At 43.0% G+C, this 19277-nt stretch overlaps 1 protein-coding gene across 2 annotated transcripts in view; it reads right to left on the minus strand.

Annotated features, from left to right (window-relative positions):
• Positions 1-3490: 3490 nt before the first annotated feature.
• UNC13B (unc-13 homolog B) overlaps positions 3491-19277 on the minus strand; it is a 204221-nt gene continuing 188434 nt past the window's right edge. Inside the window, exons 34-39 of one of the 2 annotated variants that reach the window (XM_042838403.1) lie at positions 19186-19242; positions 14479-14559; positions 13939-14086; positions 8561-8653; positions 7419-7578; positions 3491-5945 (exon numbers count right to left, since the gene is read on the minus strand). In XM_042838403.1, coding sequence (XP_042694337.1) covers positions 5660-5945; positions 7419-7578; positions 8561-8653; positions 13939-14086; positions 14479-14559; positions 19186-19242 — 825 coding nt within the window. In that variant the 3' untranslated portion in view covers positions 3491-5659. The remainder of the gene's footprint in view (positions 5946-7418; positions 7579-8560; positions 8654-13938; positions 14087-14478; positions 14560-19185; positions 19243-19277) is intronic. The other variant, XM_042838404.1, reaches the window with a different exon arrangement.

Below are 19277 nucleotides of genomic sequence, written 5' to 3' on the forward strand. Positions count from 1 at the left end.
GCCCAAGGGGAGCAGAGTGGATGGTCCTGGGGTCTCTTCTGAACCTCAAGGCTGTTCCGTGGCATTTCTAAACTGAGGGACAAAGGATCCTGTTGTCCCTCCTGTCACATGCTTTTTGTCCAAAGGGGAAGATCAAGGAAAGTCAGATGAAAAAAAAAAAAAAATCCCACAAAGGAACTTCACTGCAGAAAAGACTGCCCATCAGAAACTGCGTGAGACTGAGCAAGGAAGCAGAAATGGCATGATGGTAACTAAAAGCTCACATGGGCTCAAACTGCTCTGTTTCCTGAGGATGGATCACTTCCAAGCCAGTCTTCTGAGAACATCGTAACATGGACCTGGAAGTTTGTCAGCCTCTGGGTTCTTTGCACTGGCAAAGGTGGAGGTTCGAGGACTGGAATAATAGCAGGCAAAGTGGGGAAGTGCATCTCAGTGGGGAAGCAGTCCAAGTGACTTCCAGCACCTTAATTAATCTGAACAAGTGTGTAGTGCTTTGTGAAAAAATCTTGAGGGGAAGAATAAAAACAGCAGGATGGGAAACAAGACAAAAGGCAGCGTGGGTTTGACAAAAGTAGAATACACAGGTCTGACTTGACCTTTTCTCTGGAAAATGATTTCCTAGCTGTAACATGACAAAGGTGTGCATTTCTGTGAGCTGTTTTCATTGATCCTGAGATGTCTTGGGATCTTCTTTGCAGGACTCACAGGGAAGCTGGAGGCGTCTGGGGGTGGTGAAAGAACTCTTGAGCTGATATGAAGTAATTGGACTGAGCAATGTGAGAAGCCGATGAAGGCAGGAGCTGATGCAGAGTTCTTAAAGCTTGGGAAAAAAAAGAGGTGCAAGAAATGCTGCACAACAAAGCAGACACCAAGAACTATGCTCTGATGACTGGAGTAGAAACTTTGCCATCTCTGCTAAACTGGACAGAAGCACCAGAAGGTAGGAAAGTGCAAATAAATCATGCAAAACCATGTTGTGGTGTAAGAACAAGTATTTCTAGATTGGCCGTAAATCCTAAAGACAGCCTCTGAGACGCTATCTAAGTAACAGTGGACTGAGGTTCTGAAAGAATCCCCCAGATGCAGACAAATCCTTGTCCATATTTCTGGTTTGAAAGAGGATCTTATGGGATTACCCCACAACCACCAGGGAAAGCTCAAACCCACATTGGATGTTCAGTAAAGCATCAGGGAATACTACCAACCTCATTGGCTGTACTGCTCTTGTTCACAGGTCTCACGTGTATGGAACCACACAGGGCCAACGCCTAGAGTTTTCTCTAGAAAGGAGGAAATGAGAAAGCAAGGGCAGAAAAGGAAATCCCACAAGTCGGCCTTTCTTGAGTGCCACTACAGCACCTCCTCCCTTTGTGCTGTACCAGGAAACTGTAGAACTGAGTCCTGTGCTCGAAATGCCCACTGCCTTCTCGGCATGTCTGAGTGTCTCCCAGAACTCCCATTCCCCTGCCCTCCTTCTTGTCTTCATCCATCAACTTGGTAATCCCTTCCACGAAGACTGATAATACACCGTCCCAACCTCTGCCTCCGGGTCTCTGCACTCATATCACTAACCCCAAAACACAATGTCCTTCCCCCCAAGGCCACTCCATTACCATCATGAGCTCACAGGCATGCACCAAGCCCTTTGGGTCCTCCCCTGTTGCATCTACAGCTATTTTTATGACAATGTGTATCACAGCCCTGAGTTGGCTGGAGCTTTAGAAAGGAATTTCCCAAAGAAAAAAAAAAACCTGCTAAATTCAAAAGCACGGAAAATGAGCTCATCTTTTCAAATAAAGATTAGGGACAAAAAAGGATTGTTAACAGTTCTCTACCTTCTACTCAAACTCTGCATGGTGGCTTCTTTCTTTCTCTGCTTTCTGGACTGCATTCTGAATGCTGGATGGAGCTCTGGTACTCATAGCTCAGAAAAAATACACAAAAAAGGAAAAAGTTTGAAGAAGGGCAGCAAAGGTTTTCAGAAGTTTGGCATAACCAAGTAAAGTGGGACACTGCAGCCCCAAAAGGCACTGATGAGCCGAGCAGATAGATGTCAGCAGTAAGGGTGGCTGCTGCAGATGGATAGGACCAACGCTGTAGCATCTTTTTTACAAGAACGGACAGCATCAGATGAAATTAAGTTGGAACCACTTTCAAAACTAAAAGTAGGTCTTCATACATAACCTCATAAATCCATGGAACTCCTGTTCAGGGACTAGAGAGATGGGACAGAAGGATAGCTCAGGACTTTTTACCTTGTTCTTACTCCTCTCTGGCCAGCTGCCTGTAACCACTCTAAGAGACAATGATTTCTGCAAGATGGACTTTTGGTCTGAAATCAAACTGCTCCTCCCACAGATGCAGCAGAAAGATGTAGGATCAGCACAATCAGACCACTGGCAGAACACACCCACGTGCATTCAGCACCCAGCTCATCTCCCACTTCTCCCTTTTGAAGTCAGTGTTGCAATACTCCAGACTCTTCCTGGAGTTCCGTGGCAACTTACCGCTGCTGGGTCACCTCTGCCACAATATTTCTACCCCAGCCAATAGTTTTTATATAAACATACCATTTAATTTGTATACCTATGTACAAAAATATGATGTAAATTCAATAATTTATGTATTTTCCACGTTACAAATAATGCGTTCATCAATATACTTGCTGTGTACGTATAATTTGTACACACACAGTGTATATCCAACTGTCATTTTGAGGAGCGTTCAGAACGCAGAGTGAAGAGAGACATGTTCAACAACCTTTTGCGACCACCAGTATGAGAGGAAGTCCTAATGCAAATGTGAATACTTCTTCTGTCAGGAAAGAAAACCTGAAAGTGTAAAGAATGGATGTGAACCCAAGACATGATGCCAGATGGGTCACTTCAGATAAACATATTACAAAGCAACAGTTACAAGAACTGATTCTATGATCTAAAAGTTTACAAATTTGGTTTGCAAGACAAGCACCAAGCTGGTGGACAAGAAATACACAGAGTCTGGGATTACCAGCTTGGGTCCCTGTCCTGACCTCTTCCCCATGGATACAGGTTGCAATTTTCCTTTGAAAAGCTCTTTATGGGCTTCTCACCACTGCAGTGCTTGCTGAAGCAATGACCACTGAACATACCAGTGAGTCAAAAACTCTTGTCTACCTCACTGACCTGAAGTGGGGCACGGAATTTCTGCTTCAAACAACACTTTAGGTGATATGCCATCAAACTCAACTTCCTCCATAATGAAGCTAGAAACAGAAACACAGCAGCAAGCTTTGCTGTTATGTAGCTGAGTTACTTGCAGTCACGGTGCCAAGCATGTCACACAAGGAAAAAGTTGCATCCCAGAACACAAAAACTGAGGCCTGTGTCATTATGAAATACAAACTTCCAAGTTATTACAGCTTTTATGCTTGAAATTGGCAGCGTCCCCAAAAAAGGAGGAGAGGGTGTAATTTACTTGACAACAAGAAGGTTTATTCTTTCATCTCATCAACATCATCTACATAGCATTAATGCTCATCAAACTGAAAACTGTCAATCCATTTTGGTATACAATTACTCTTCTTCACGTGTTGTTGGTAAGGTACCCTACTGCCTGCCCGAGGCTTCCATTTAGCACCAGCAGGAGGCAATACCTGAATACAAAGGAAACTTAAAGGCAAGACAGGCAAACAAAAGGAAGTACGTTATTCTCTATGTTTTTCTGTCTCAGTGCTCTATCAGAAGCCAAGAACTCTGGGAAAAGACATCAAAGACAGAGGTACTCTACCACAGAGTAAGAGGGAATTACCTGACACACACTGTGCTGGGTTCTACAGTACTAAGGAAAAGCCTACAAACTACATGAGAGTAATTTGCAAAGTAGCAGTAGCGATTCTAACCTACATGATTTGGCAAGTCCAATCACAGTTATACTTCAACAGACAACTCCAGATGCTGCTAAAAGAGTTTATTAAAGACTGTACTAAGAGTTCTCGTAACAATGGCACGTACAACAATTCAGAGTTGTGACAAAGAGCGTGAAGTTTAGGAGAGCACTACTGTAGTACACCACAGATACGAACAAAGCCAGGTGCGGTCCCAACTCTGCAAGCAAGCCCAGTAGTCATATCATACAGCTGTACAAGTGTCAGACAATATAGAAAAGAAAATACAAAAAAAAAAGTCATTCAATAGCCAGTCCTTGAGTTTATTGACAGTATTACAGTACTTTATGGACAAGGACTGGCTTGTTCCAGCTGCACCTTCCACAGTACAAGGGCAGCTGGAAATAGCAAATATCCCCTTAGTGAAGAAAAAATCAAAAAAACCATACCTCATTACAATCGTTACTCCAGAGCCTCCTGTTCACAAAATTTCAGATTCTGATATCCCCGCAATCATTTTGCTCAGGACACTGTTTTATTTTGCAAGAAAACAAAACTAGTATGGTTTTTCAAGATAGTGCAAAAATATCTTCAATGGTATCATTAAATCACAGATTAATGATGATCAGCATGGATCAACCATGGCATGGCCAGCAGCAGCTTCAAGATCAGAACCAAACAGACCTGCTGCCCCTCCACTTGCACTCAAAAGAGTGAGTGCATGCAGAGGGGAGACGTGCAGTTCTCTTCCAAGCCATTATTCTGGGTTTATAAGGAGGAATGGCCTCCAGGGTTAACAAAATGCTACAGAAAACTTGCAAGTATTTAATTATAAAAAAGAAATAAAACAAAACAAAATAAAACAAAACAAAAAAACACAACCAAACAATACCAGGGCAACCCCCTAAAAAAAGAATATTGAAATGGAAAAAGTAAATAGTAGCCGTATTATTTGTCATGGCTGTAATGTTCCCTTCCTTACAGGGCTGGTCATGGTAGTCAAAGTGCGACTCGTGGAGCTCAGCAGCTTACAGCACCCACATGGTGATGCAGGATTCCCAGCAGCACGCAGGGATTTCATCTTCTCTGCAACACGGCATCTAGTTACATGGCAGGGCAGCTGCAGCCTGCTCCCTGGGTGTTGCCTTTGCAGTTTTTGGCTATGAGATCTTAGGCCCTCTGCGCTTGTTCCATTGGTCATGTACATGCTCACAGCAGCACATCCTTAGCTGCAGGTTCATTTGGGGTACATCTCCATAGCAATTTGCTTTTTTTAAGCAGATGTCGAGATGTCTGCATGACACATCGAAATACTAGTGCACTCTGTGCAGGAACACCCTTTGGCAGCTCCACAGTACATGAATTCAGTGAGATAACTGTGTTTTGCCAAACCCCAAATCACTCTTCGCCCAATTTCCATACAGTTAGTTTGTTTCGTAGTGTGATTATGTAGAACCTTTTTAACATCTGCCAGTTTCAGAGGATAAAATCACAGTGCTGCATATCAACAAAACCCAGCGTACCCAGCCTGCAATATAAAATAATTTATATACACAAAGCATAATTTGCATCTTAAATAGGAAGAGATTGTCTTGTTCTCTACATTGTCTTACCAGCTACTAAAAAATAAATAATTCACATCAGATTGATGGGTTTGTTTCCTCTACAGCACACGTGCGCTATCGGAGCTGACAAAGATAACATGAAAAAAACTTTTGTAACTAATAAAAGAGAACTGTTGAACACCTGCACATATTGGCACAAGGCAGAAAAGGAAAGATCACACAGCTCAGCTCAGGTGCCTTCCTCAGTGGAACGGGACTCAGATTTTAACTTCACAAATTCTTTTGCAACCTCATCATTGGTTCTTTGGGAAAGAATCCTCAGGACTGTAAGTCCAGTCTCATCCATGTGAATCCTGCGTCCAAGAGGACACCAGCAAGCACAGCTTCCTTTGTCTGCTATGTCTCTGAGCTGCATCACCGCGATGCCCAGCACCCGATCCTCCCGAGCAAAGCAGTAGTCCTTCACACACACCTGGAGCTCGTAGGCATCGGGGCCGTCCTCGTTCCCCAGAATGCTGAAAAACACACGAGGTTACTTATCAGAACATATCAATTCCTCTTAAAAAAGACATTTTAAAATCATGTCAGAGGCTGGGTGAAGTGCCAGATGTGCCATAAAAAACTCCTTTCTACAGAACCATAGAATCACTGGAGTTGGGAGGGACCCTTAAAGCTCATCTGGCTCAACTCCCCTGCAGGGAACAGAGAAACCACAGCTGCATCAGATGCCCCTCCAGCCTGACCTTGGGTGCCTCCAGGAATGGGGATCCACCAGCCCTCTGGGCAAACTGTTCCACTGCTACCATTCACTACCGTTTATTATAAAAAACTTCTTTTCTCTGTTCAGAGAGGCAGGAGTACAGCATATGGTGAATGCACATTATTGCTGTTTCATGGTTGATAAAGACAACGTGGCTATTTGAAAAGAAAAAAAAGAAATGACTCTTTTCAAGTTGCCTTTGCATGTGTGTGTGTGTTAAATTGCAAAATGAAAAGAATGAAGAACATAAAAGACATGCTAATAGATTTTCAACTAAGACAACTGTAAACATTTCTGCTCCTGCTAAGGGTTGTTTCATTCCAGTAATTAATATTTTAATTAGATGAAGTCTTTGTTAATGATGCAGAACCTTCCATTAAAGCATCAGCTAATAAACATATATTCCAAACCTTTCTGATGTTTCTGAAGCTAAAAGAAAAAGAAAAAAGGTACAAAAATTTCTTCACTTAGAGCAAGTCTGCCCTTCTCCATATCAAATGAAATCATACAGCCTGCCCGTTTCCCTGGGAAGTTTACAGTCTTTTGCTGGTCATCCTTCTCTGATTCACAGAATCCCAGAATGGTTTAGGATGGAAGGGACCTCTGGAGGTCAGATGGTCCAGCCCCTGCTCACACAGAGCCACCCAGACTTATTCTTACTGCACAGCTGGGTCAGGACCAGTCTGTAGCTCCTCTGGTTGAGCCTTCTAGGGAGGGAGACAGCTTTGTAATAATGAAAACCAAGTAAGAAGAGATCAATACCCCATGTTGAGAAAGGCTGCAACTGCTAACAGATCCAAGGACTACAACCTTGGAAACAAGGATATACAAGTTCACAGAGCACGCCCCACAAGTTGAGATAAAGACACTCATTAGGAACTAAAATCACATCCATAATGAACTTTTAGCCTCAACTCCAAACAACAAAACACATTCATTAAAATGATGGAGCACAGTAAAATACATGAAGAGGACACATCACACATTTCTGAAGGTAGCCAAAGGACACTGCTGGTGAAGAGTGATTCTCAGCACCCCACCCACAGCAAAATCTCCCATCATCTAGCTTTTCCTGCCAAAACACCTGACACCGGGCCAAGCTGCTGGTTCAAGTACTGCTCTGGGCCCTGAGCAGGCTGTTCGTGGATGCTGGGAAAAAAATCAACACAATCTGTCCACTGCATCTAACCATGCCAGGCCAGATCCTCAGGCTATTTTTCACACTTACAAGTGAAAGGTTTCATTGTATTTGGGGGCCCAGTTGTTGCTCTTTGACTTGGTTGTGAACTTCCTCTTCTTGTCACTCTGATGAGGCCCAATCATGGTAACTTCAACAAACGGACGGAACATGCCAGATGTCTGCCACTTCAGGTCGTTGGCTGCCACAACTGGAAAAGAGTCACAATCTGCTTTACAACGAACGCTCGTTTGTTCCCATTGCTAGCTTTCTACTTGGATCTCATTTCCATTCCCTGTCCAACCTACAACACATGAGCTACGTCTTTTTTTTTTTTTTTTTTTTTTTGTCCTGTTTGAATTCTGCCAAGGGAATCTGAAACTTTTCTCTTGCCATATGCACGTTCAAGAAACTAGTCAAAAAGCAGGCACATGTGCAGCTCTGTCTGGTCAGTGTTTAATTCTGTATCAGCTGTGGAATGAGAAAAAACAGGGTATGTAGGGGGGCGATGTTGAAGTCTGTTGAAAATGACACTGCAGGTAAGACAAACAAAGCATATGAGCTGTGGGTGGTTTCAGAACTCACCATTGTTAGCTCTTTAATTCCCATTCTCTCACAAGAAGCATAGAAAATATCTGTGAACTGCACTGTGGTATAGATTTATACAGGAGAAGAGAGGGCTGGAGATCTGTTTATATATATCTTTAGAGGAAATTAAAGTAGTTAAATATGCTGCACTCAAGCAAAGGAGATGAAGGAAGAGGAAGCCTGAGATGAATCACTGCTTCGGTTATTTTCAGAGCAGCTCTTCTGGGATCAATTTGGCCGCCAGGATGGAGGAGAGCAAAGGCCCTGACCTCTTCCTGGTTCTGCAGTTTCTCAATTTGCACTGGGTAGTTTCACACCATCACTCTGTCATGCTGCTCTGTTCCCTGCAGTACATGCTAAACTGTGGGGCCTGCGAGAGCCACCATCTGATTTGTTTATTTCATGTAATGTTGCCAATAAACAACAGGACTCTACACTGTCACGTCACTTGCTAGACTGGGCAAGATCAATTAATGTGTCCCTGCATGTTCAAGACGTGAAAAACATCCACATCACATGAGTTCGCACAGAAATACGATGTTTTCCAATTGGAAGTTTCCCTCGATACAGACAAAGCCAGAGCAGTAAAGCGTATCTGTCCCTACCTTTCACTGTGACCTTGTGTTCTCCAGTTCCTGGATGGGTATACAGGTCGATCTGTATGGACACTTCACCCACAGGGTCATCCACACCAGAGGCTGTTGGAAGAAAATTGGCACGCACGCGCCGTGCACACACAGATTTTGTTTATTGGTACCCATCTTCACCCCAGCAGACAGCAGTGTTCTCACACCCTCCATAGGCAGTTTTTTCAGTCAGCATTGATAATAAAATGTCAATACAAACTAATGGGCTTGCATGCCCAACAAGCATAAACACTAACTTTCTTTGCACTCCACCATGAGAATCGCACTCTATAAAGAATTCTAAAACATATTAAGCGACAATGAGCCCTCTCAGAGAACAAGAATATTTTTCAGAAGTTCCTGACAAGCTGTTGTATACACATGCAAGGCATTCCAGTGGTCGGCAGCAGCATTCCCATCAGAATTAAGGACAAGGATTAAAAAAAAAAAGTAAAAAAGAAACCAAAAAAGCACAAGAGAACATAGAAGGCAAGTTTAGGGGAAAAAAAAGACAAAGATGTTAGCAATTAGCACTGAGCCATAATGCAGTCTCACCCTCCAAGGTTTCCATGCAGTATAGCAGATAAATGCTGTTACCCTGACTGCCCCCACCTGCTTCCCTTCAGTGGGTAATGAGAATCCCTTAAGTGCTGTACACCAAAGAGGATGAGAAAGAAGCATTCAACTTGCACGCTCATTTCCCTACATCTATCAGACAGGCAGAAAACAAGACGTATTTTCATGGAGAAAAACATAACATGGTCCAATTGCAGGGGAACATCACATGAACCTTGCAATTCTTGCATTACGATGTTTTCAACATATTCACTTTTAATTATAATAATCAAGCAATATGGGGAAACAAAATTTATCTGGTAGGGAAGCTGAGATGTCATGTAAATTACAGAAAAAGACTGCTTTGCAGAAGGAAAATTAAGTTCTTTGATCAGATAGGGAGATTGATCTTCCTGTCTCTTTGATTAGCGTCTGATGAGTTTGACAATTAGCAATGCAGTTGTAAGAGGGATACCTATGGGCTAACTGGATACCTAAGCAGAGCACTGTTAGTTTGTTAATTTTGAGACTAAGATGCATTACAAAGTGGAGGAAAAAAAAATAAATGGCGTGTCTGATTGAAATTCAAGACAAGGATCTTGAAGGATGTCATTAAACAAACATTTTGATTAGATGGATCTAAGATGTCAACTTCTACAAAAACAGATTGCAGGCAGCAAAAGCGCTCCTTTCAAAAACAGGAGGTTGAGAGCTCATCTGTGCAGCTCTCTGAAGAGAATTACTTGGCACAGCACCGCCGGCAGTGAAAGTCACGTTCATATTCAAGCGAAAGTATCTGCACGCACAAACGTAACACAACCTCAAATTATTCTCTTAGGGCTAGATTCTCACTCCTGACCTGAGTTCAACAGACAGCCTTTAGGCTGTAACAGCTGTACTTCATCTTGAGCACACGCTTTATCCCGCCCAGGAGGGGATGTGTTTCTGTATGTAAGCAGAAGCGTAGGGCTTTAAAAATGCTGGGCCCAATCACTCATCAGACTCGCCTGACTGTGCCTATCACAGTCAGTGTTTTCTATGGGAATAGACAAGATTACCAAAATTACATAACAACTTCATCAGGCCGAATAATCTGATTAACATCAGCTGCCAAACACACAGGTCTTCATTCTACTAATCTTTAGAATCATTAGTGGGTTACGAATGAGATGCTGGTGCTTCTCAGGAATCACAACAGAATCACCCCTTTATCCTTGAGGGAAACAAAATTTAGATTGATCTGTGCTTTTTTTCTGCCTTCACTTCCATCTTTTCATAATAAAAACCCACTTATATTAACTGATAAGAGACCACATACTACTTAAGAAATATCCATAGCAGGCAGTGTAAAAGTTCTGCTCACATACAGCTGTGTAGATATATGTGCTTGCACATTTGGTGGCAAGCAGATTTAAATCTTAACTCACTGATGCTGTGATACTGGAAGGTGAAACTGCAGAACTGAGCTCATGAAATGTGACTTTCGATAGCAGAAAATAACTGGGAGATGAAAAACAAAAAGACTTAATTTAGGGGTCTCCTGAGGATGCAGTCTTTATCTACCCCCTTCAAGCCGCATGTTTCAAGCTTGGCCACAGTTCTGAGTGAATATCAAACATAACTATGTATTACCATCCCTGCAGACCACAAGCATGCAAATCCAGGAATTGAAATAGCAACACACAGCCATGATAAAGAGTAGAGAAACACATGTGCATCATCTTTCAAAATGCAGTCCATTTTAAAGACAGATTTCACATCCCATAAACAAGTCTCAGGCTTTGGAACAGGTTCTCAGGCAAGGTACAAACTTCTACACTGCGCAACCCATGGCTCTGTGGGATGCAAGCGTTCTGTGACAGTTCATTTCTACAGAGAACTACTAGGAATGGGTCTCTGGAAAAGGTTCTGAGCAAGATGGCTTCAAAAGCAAGGCAGTTGGCTAATGTTGTTATGGTAACAACATTAGTCTGGAACATACCCTTATCAGGAAGAACGTCCTCGTTAGCCGTAAACCTAATACCTTTCCCATCATGCACTGAGACATGAATTCAAAAGGCAAGAAGCAAGGAGGATAAAGAGAGAAGAGCGTGAATTACAATCCAATTAGTAGCTTCACTTAAACAAATGCAAGACAAACATTCTAGCTCTTAGAAAACAAACATTCTCTTAGATCTTCTGTACCATCACAGGCTTTGAGGAGCAAGCCTGTCTGCGAGTAAGGGATTGTCTGGGTAAAAAAAAACAATTTATACTGGCAAAACTAAACCACAAGCTCTGATCCATCTCTGCAGAACAAAGCATTGTGCCAGAGACTGTGGAACAATAAGAAAAGGAGTGCAAAAGACAACTCACAAACTGCTAGGTGTAACTACTGAGCAGTGAAGTATTTAGTTAGCAGCAAAGCATTTAAGTAGCTCTGCATGCAGCCGTTTCTACTCTTAGGCTTGTGAGATGCTTGGCTTAAGGGAAAACATCAGACAGAGAGAGATCTATAAGGCAGATATCACCTGTAAATACCAGTGCTGTCCTTCTGTCTCTCCGATGCATATGTGATCTCCAGACTATTCTACCTACTGTGATTGCCCAGAAGCACGCACAAGTAATATCCTCCTCTAACCTCAGTCCCTGGAGAAGGTCATACCTTTCTCAGCATCATCACTGATACCACATATACCAATTGTATAGCTCCAGTTTTCTGTTCTCTAAACAGAGCCCCCACACTCCCAAGCCTGTTGATACGAATGATGCTGATTTGGACCAGCTCAGAGGTTCACCACACCCAATAGCTGCCTCCCAATGTGATTCAGACAAGCCACAAACAAATGTCACCAGTCAGCTATGTGAAAGAACGTGTGACCTCGTTGCACATGCCTCTTGCACACCGAAAACAGAGTTAAATTCTTTATAAGCTTTCACACACTCTTTGGTAAAACTCTATAATCCTACTGCTCTTAGATTATTTCCAATTCCCTTTGTGTATCTGCTGTACACTTGCCCTTACTGGAATTTTATAGTCAAATCATTCACTGAATTAAATTTCTTCATCATATATCTTTAAAATTTCCACTTTCCAGCTTCAACATCTTCTTTTTCTGACTTTAAACACTTTTGACTCTAGCATGAAGTGCAGAACAGCAGTGCTGTACACAACCTTAGCCTGTGAATCATTACAACATCGTAACACAATCTAATTAAAACACTAGTATCAGTTCATGGTTCAGACATATAAAGAAGTGTTTGCCATAGAGGAGCAATGATTGAAAATGTACTGAGCACAGTACATAAGTTCCTAGTTAAAAAGTGTTTTGTGTAACTGTAGTGGGAGCAGGCAGTTCCCTGAGTCCTGCGGTGATGCAGCACAGTGTTTGACCTGCCTGGCCACTGGATGTCATCCTTGCTCTGCTAGGATGCATGTACAGGACCATTCTCTCCAATGCAGGTACTGACTACCTATACATGAGTTAACTTCTGATGCTTAATGAAGAGTACTTCAACTTACACAATCATATGTTTGTGCTGCTAAAGGGAAGGATGATTTAGAATGATTTAGAAGGGCCCTTAAGGGACCCTTAAGGATCACTGAGTCCAACTGCTGGCTGTACACAGGACCATCTAAAACTGATAGTCAACTATTTTTCACTTTAAAATAAACTTTTTTTTTTTTTTTTCTTGCTTAAAAAAAATGCACAGAGGAAGGCCAGTACCAGGCAATTTCGTTTTCACACCAGAGAAGTGTGTGTCAGGTAGGGAGTCATTCTGCCTTGACTTAGTGTGAAGATTTGCTGGCAGTGTTGGTATGGTCTGCGGGGTCACCAGCTCTGTTAGGCTTGAAAGAGTTAAAGTACACACGCCAGGCAAAAATATGGCAAAATACATCTCCTGTGGAGCTTTCTGATTATTGCTGCTGAGATATAATAGCCCAATGCCACAGCTTCTACCTAAGAAGCCTGAAAACGTAGAACATCAGTTTCAGTTTTGACCTAACCTGTAATAGCATCTGTTCTCTATTTCTGAGTATAAGAAGAAGATTCATAGTCAACCAGTGAAGGTGCATGACAATGGATTAAATTATTCTACTCAACAATCTGAGGACGCTTCTTTGAAAGCAATGAAAGATGGAGGCAATTAGCTATGTACCACTTCTGAATCAGTGAAGTAGCAGCACTGCTCTGCCTTCACAGACAGCAACCAGAGAACTCCAGTGATCCATTCCAGCAGCCTACTACCACTTGTGGAGACTTATCATCTAGCTAACACATACCCTGTACTGGCTGCAGATAAGACAGTGCTGTTGTTACTCCCAAAGGGACTCTTCTCTTCACACAGCAGCATGGTGCTCCGTGATTCACCACATTCTGTCAGTCAGCACCGGTCAGAATGGCACTGGGCTGCTGGCATCTGGCCTGTGACACAGGCACCCAGTAGCTTCTGTGGTGATGCCTTGCTGGAATGGTCTCTCACACCACTCTAAGTCTCAGTACAATATCTTCGCATTTCACTTCCCCGAATTACCCACCCACATGAATCCAAGAAACGTGACTGCTATATGAGAACTGCAGAAAATAGACCACAAACCCCCTCAGGACGTATGTTTCACATATCCTCTATTCTCTCAAAATGTAAATGTTGTGCAGGAAATAACTCATTTTCCCTCCTTCCACATTTCAAAAGCTCTGCACTGTCACATTTCCAGAAAAGTTACTGCCAACAGCACTCTACAAACTGGCAATACAAGACTGAGCGATTACGAACAGGGCAGATCGCTCCATTCAACTTTGCCAACAGCATAAATGTCTCACCCTGAGTTGTCTGTGTCTGGACAAAAGTTTTGATGAGAGTGTCTGTGGTCTGAGTGTAGAGAGAAAGAGCATATCGAAGTGACTGCAGGTCGGGACTCTTCTCCAAGAAGGTTTTCTTCAGCCCATTCCCGCCAGCATGGAAATATTGCTAGAAGTAAAAATAAATAAACAAGGGAAAAATACTGAGGAAGAATTGTAAAAGGCAACAAGTATTTATGCACTATGGATTGGAAAGAGCTGAAAAATTCACAAAATACTTCTGTATTGGGAGCCCAGCTCTTGCTAGACCAGCTGATAGCAACTGCTCATGGCTTTCCTATTCCAAAACGCTTACATGTAAATACATCCTCTCTCCCAGCACGCATCCATCGCATGACTCTATCTGGGCTTACCCAAATGTGGCAGTAGCACTCATGGCTTAATGGTTGGAACAGCAGCAACAGACTCCTGCCATCTCCTAACTGGAACAGGCTCTCCCCTCCCAAATGGGACTGCAAATGAAGCAAGGGAATGACATGGACAGAAATGGAAATCACTTACTTTGATAGTATCCAGTGCTAGATCCAAAACAGCACACTGCTTGGGAGTGAGGCTCCTGGTTTCTTCTCTCACCATATGATCCTGCAAACAATCATTATTTTTGCTATTAGTATGTCATCAGATGCTACAGGAAGAGATCCCAATCTCATCTCTCTCTCTGGATTCATGCTGTGGCTACATGGCCACAGCATTAGCTCAGCCATTTATGGAATACAGAATCTTTTATCACAGAAGATATGTCTCAGAATCTTCTATTACAGCTTTAGTTGAAAATAAGCATAATTCCTCTCCTGTAGGCAGAGAAGAAAGAAAATAAGGAAAGGACCTGGATAAACGTTAAGTAACAATTTAACAATCAGTTGGTCTCTAAAGTAAAAAACAAACAGGAGTCTTCTTGTTGCCAGTCATTTCAGAGCATCCACAACAAAGACCTTTAGACACTACCCAAAGCAAGTAATTCTGGGAACCAGATCCAGGGAAAAGTTGTTAGACGTTGACAGGTGCTCATATCACTCTTGTACAGGAATAAAAACAAACAAATAATGTGTTCTAGAAAGCACCTCTACTAACAGATGAGGTTGTTCTCATTAACGAAATCCACCATCACTAACAGCAAAGACAAATCCCTTTGGGAAGGGATGTCCTCTGCTGCAGTGGAAGCATATTCCTCTTAGGCTCTTACCTGACTGTCATATTTTGGCATTTCACTAAGCTCATTTTCTCTGGTGTTTAGTCGAAGTGTCAGGGAAACCCTGCACATTTTAGGAAGTGAAAGCTTTGCACAAACCCAAACTCTAACTGTCTGACCTTCCAGAGGATCAGGTCAGCTGGCTGCAGCCTTGGTGCTGAAACTTTCGTGAAAAATATGCAGGCAAATCACACAAATATGCAGGTTCATCCTTGCATATTTGACACATCCTCTGAACAGTCTGTGAGCCCAGCATGCACAGAGTGCAGCATCACGCATGCATTTCACACTGACAAGCTTGCTGGCCATCCTGCAGCCTAGCAGCTCCTCATGTCACATGGTGGTGCTCCCATTTCACCATCTCCTGCAGCCTGATGGAGTCTGAGCACAGCACAGCGCTGCATTAGACTTTACAGAAGATGCTGCTCAAGATGGGCTACTGCTGAGGGCTGGCCTTGGTCTGACCAGTGCAACTGGAAACAGACAAGCTTGTACTGTGCTTTCTTGATAGTAGAGATGCCTCAACAGGCCTCCTTCCATTCTCAAGCTGCTTCTGATCTGGAGAGCTAGTGCAGGAGCACCATGTTCCACAAGCTGCAATGAATCTTCTGTTAAAACAAACAAACATTTATCTCCTGTTTGATTAAATGCATCAGGCAGAGCCCAAGGCCACTTCTCCAGTGTCCTATTTTATTGAGGTGCCCAAAGTGTGATTTTCATTTCTGCTGAATTGACTTTCTGGGTTTGCCCACCAGATAACCCAAGTCTGAAACAGAAACCAGGTGGCTGGCGTTTTTCTCCTCAACATCTAACAAGCTTCTTTACCACTCAGAGAGGTCAACCGGACTGTGTCTGTGCTGCCACTGCGCAGCAACACATCAGTGCTTTCTAAGAGTTTCCCAGTGTCATTTACTTCAACACATCATGTAAAAACATCCAAGTGATGGGGCTGGTAATGCTCACAGCTACACACAGAGGAGCCCATGTCATTTCCCTGTGTGCCTGCCTTCTGCTCGTCCTACACTGCTCCTATCAAGTATTCTGCAGTTTCCAGTTTGAGAGTGAGGAGCAGACCACAAATATTTACATCAAATCACTGTGTAACTACCAGTGGAAGTCATCAAAATCTTGTCCTCGTCTCTCATATTTACTGGTGTACTGTGCACAACTATTCTTAAAAAAACCTCTGCAGTCAGAGCTTGGCTTTGCAAAGTGGAAGAGGCTGCCCCGCTTCCTGCTCTAGCTTCTGGCTGTGTGGGACAGGCAGCAGGAGCAGTTCTGCTTGCACCAAAGCAGAGTGGAAAGACCTGGATAACAAATGGGAGGCAGGTATCTGGCTCCAAGGTGCCAGTTTTACGGTTGGTTTTCCAAGCGTTTGAAAATACACTGGGAAATTGTTTTTTCATCCGGACAGGAGTCTGCGCTGATCAGATCTGCCAGTCTCAGCTTTCAGCTGACTAATATGATTCACTGGGGATCTTTTCCTACTGTTCTATTTAAGACAACTAAAGGCTTAAAATCCGTGTTATAATTTTCTCAGGCTTTTAGTGAAATGGCAAAACAGACAGGAGAAGGACTTCGAGTAGCTATTTATTCATGCCTTCTCTGCTAGCTTGTACATGCCTGTAAAAACAGAAAATCCATGATGGTTATGCAGACCCAAACAATTTACATCTTCTTAACTCCTTCACTCCTCGGGAAATTTTTGGACACAATGTCAGCTCACACCATCTGTCTGAACAAAAGGTCCTCAGAATTCAAGTGGTATGGCGCTTTCATGTCTGCACACAGCCTTGATGCCACAAATAAAATCTCACGCACCTGTGCTCTAATTCTATATATGGATATGTAAATAAAGGCTCAAAAACCAACCAGGGCTTGCCTGATTTCCATGAGAACATGCATTTCTAAAAATGGAGTTCAGAGTTAGCAAAGATAAGCTTTATAGTAACTCTAGCCAAAGACAGGCTGCTGTTGAGAGCTGGCCTCGGTCTGACCAGTGCAAATGGAAACAGAAAAACTTCCAGCTCATTCCTGGCAAAAGGCACTCTGTGTATCTTAAAAAATTCCAGTAAAGAGGAGATTGGGAGGAAGTGAAAGATAACAGTGAATGGCAGTGACTATGCCTGAGAACACAGACGCACAAGAACTCATAGCTGTCTGCAAAAACTTGTCCTGGTGACCTGGGGGGAGTAACAGGGAGAATCCATCTTGTCCTTTGAAACCAGAAGTCCATTAAGACAGCAGGGAGGGCTTCTTCTCTGCATGTTGGGCACTCATCCTGCTGTTTTTGAAAGGAGAAAGGGATACTCACGGGAAGAGGGGGTTGCATTTGGAGACTGCATTCCAGTTCCCACTTTCCCAGCCTGGGTACAAAGCTCCTCTCTGTTCATTTCTCCCATGGGAGTTTTTGCTTTCTTTGAAGCAGAAACAGTGGAGGTGGTACAATCCTCAAGAGTCACCATGTCACCAGGGAGGACAAGCTAGCAGTCCCCAGCAAAAGTGGTAGATGTCAGCTATTCCCTTGAGAGCCACACCTGAAGAGTGTTAACTCTTTTATTACAGTCTCAAAAAAAAAAAAAGCCCCTCGTGCATACAATCAGAGGATGGCTTGGGTTGGAAGAGACCTTAACGCCCATACATTTCCATCCTCCTACCGTGGGCTGGTTGCTCCCACCTACTCACCTCCTCAGGGCCCCATCCAGCCCATCTTTGAGCACCTCCAGGGATGGGGCACCACAGCTCTCTTGGCAGCAGCACCAGCACCTCACTGCTGCTCTCCGAGAAAAGAATTCTCTCCAAACTTCTAACCAATCTAAGTTCTTCACTTTGGAGGTTACAGAGCACTGGAATAGACTGTCCGGGGAGGTTGTGGAATCTCCTTTTTTGGAGATACTCAAAACCTGCCAGGGTGCTTACCTGTGCAATTTGCAGGCTCCTGCTGTAGAAGGAGATCTCCAGATACATGATCTCCAGAGGTCCCTTCCTACCCCTACAACTCTGTGATTCTGTGCAATGAGACATGCATGCCCAGATCCTTCCTAGGACTTCTAATAAGCACTACTTTAAATGAACTGCGTACCGTCCTGAATCACAAACACATACAATGTGACTGCTGGGCTAGGGAAATAGATAGTTAAATAAAAGCTAATGTAATAAAGGCATGTAATAAAGGCATGAGACAAAACACAATGGGAAGAGATGAATGTATTTTGGAACTGCACTGATCACTTAGAAGAATGCTCTCGCCATGGGAAGTTCTTCCTGATCACCCTCCAAGACACTGTCATCTTCCTATCTGCACAATCTGTGAGCAGTGACTTGATATTTAGACTTTCTCTTGCACTGTATCTGCTTCATAGCACAAGTCAAACCACAGCACAGGACAAATAGATTCTTGTAAGGCATCGCTGATTTCATACCACTCCTGTTGTGACCACTGGCAATGGCTTACAATGAGGTGGAGTGCACTTAGTAATGCTCGTGCCATGCACTGTCACGTCATGAGGTGTCAAAACACATCAACACAGCCTTCATGCTAACTGCCATTTGCATGTAAAGAGAGCCCACACAGATAGAATTTACAGACACAGGCTCTGTTCCATAAGGAACAGTTATTTTTGTATATAATTCATCAATAGCTACCGCAAGTATCTTTCCTACTGATAGCTCATTATCAGGATCATATAAGGGACTCCCTTTTACACAAGAGACGCAGAGGAACTGGTCAGATATCAAAATCTCTACTTTTTTCCATTTTGAATAGATAAATCAAATTGACCTCTGCCTGTAAGAGATAAACTACTTTACTATTAAACGCAGAAAAAAATTGAGCAGTTAATATAAACACGATGCTAATGTTAGCAGGATGTATTTAAATGAACATTTAAGGCATTTAGAAGAAAGCATTTCTCTGTAAGTGTGTTCAGCCACAAACCACTGGAAGCACAAGCCATGCTACTCACTACTACACTTCCATGCTCAAACACAACGACATTAACACAGACCACACACAATACCTTCAACTTTGACAAGTGTCCCAGCTCTTTAGCAGCACTGAAAATCAACTGTGTGCCCTATGATTGCAAGAAGGTAGGAAAAAAAAGGAGGG

Source organism: Centrocercus urophasianus, unplaced genomic scaffold (assembly GCF_019232065.1).
Source record: "Centrocercus urophasianus isolate 14NV4802_14NV808 unplaced genomic scaffold, USGS_Curo_1.0 seq_8, whole genome shotgun sequence".
NCBI lineage: Eukaryota > Metazoa > Chordata > Aves > Galliformes > Phasianidae > Centrocercus > Centrocercus urophasianus.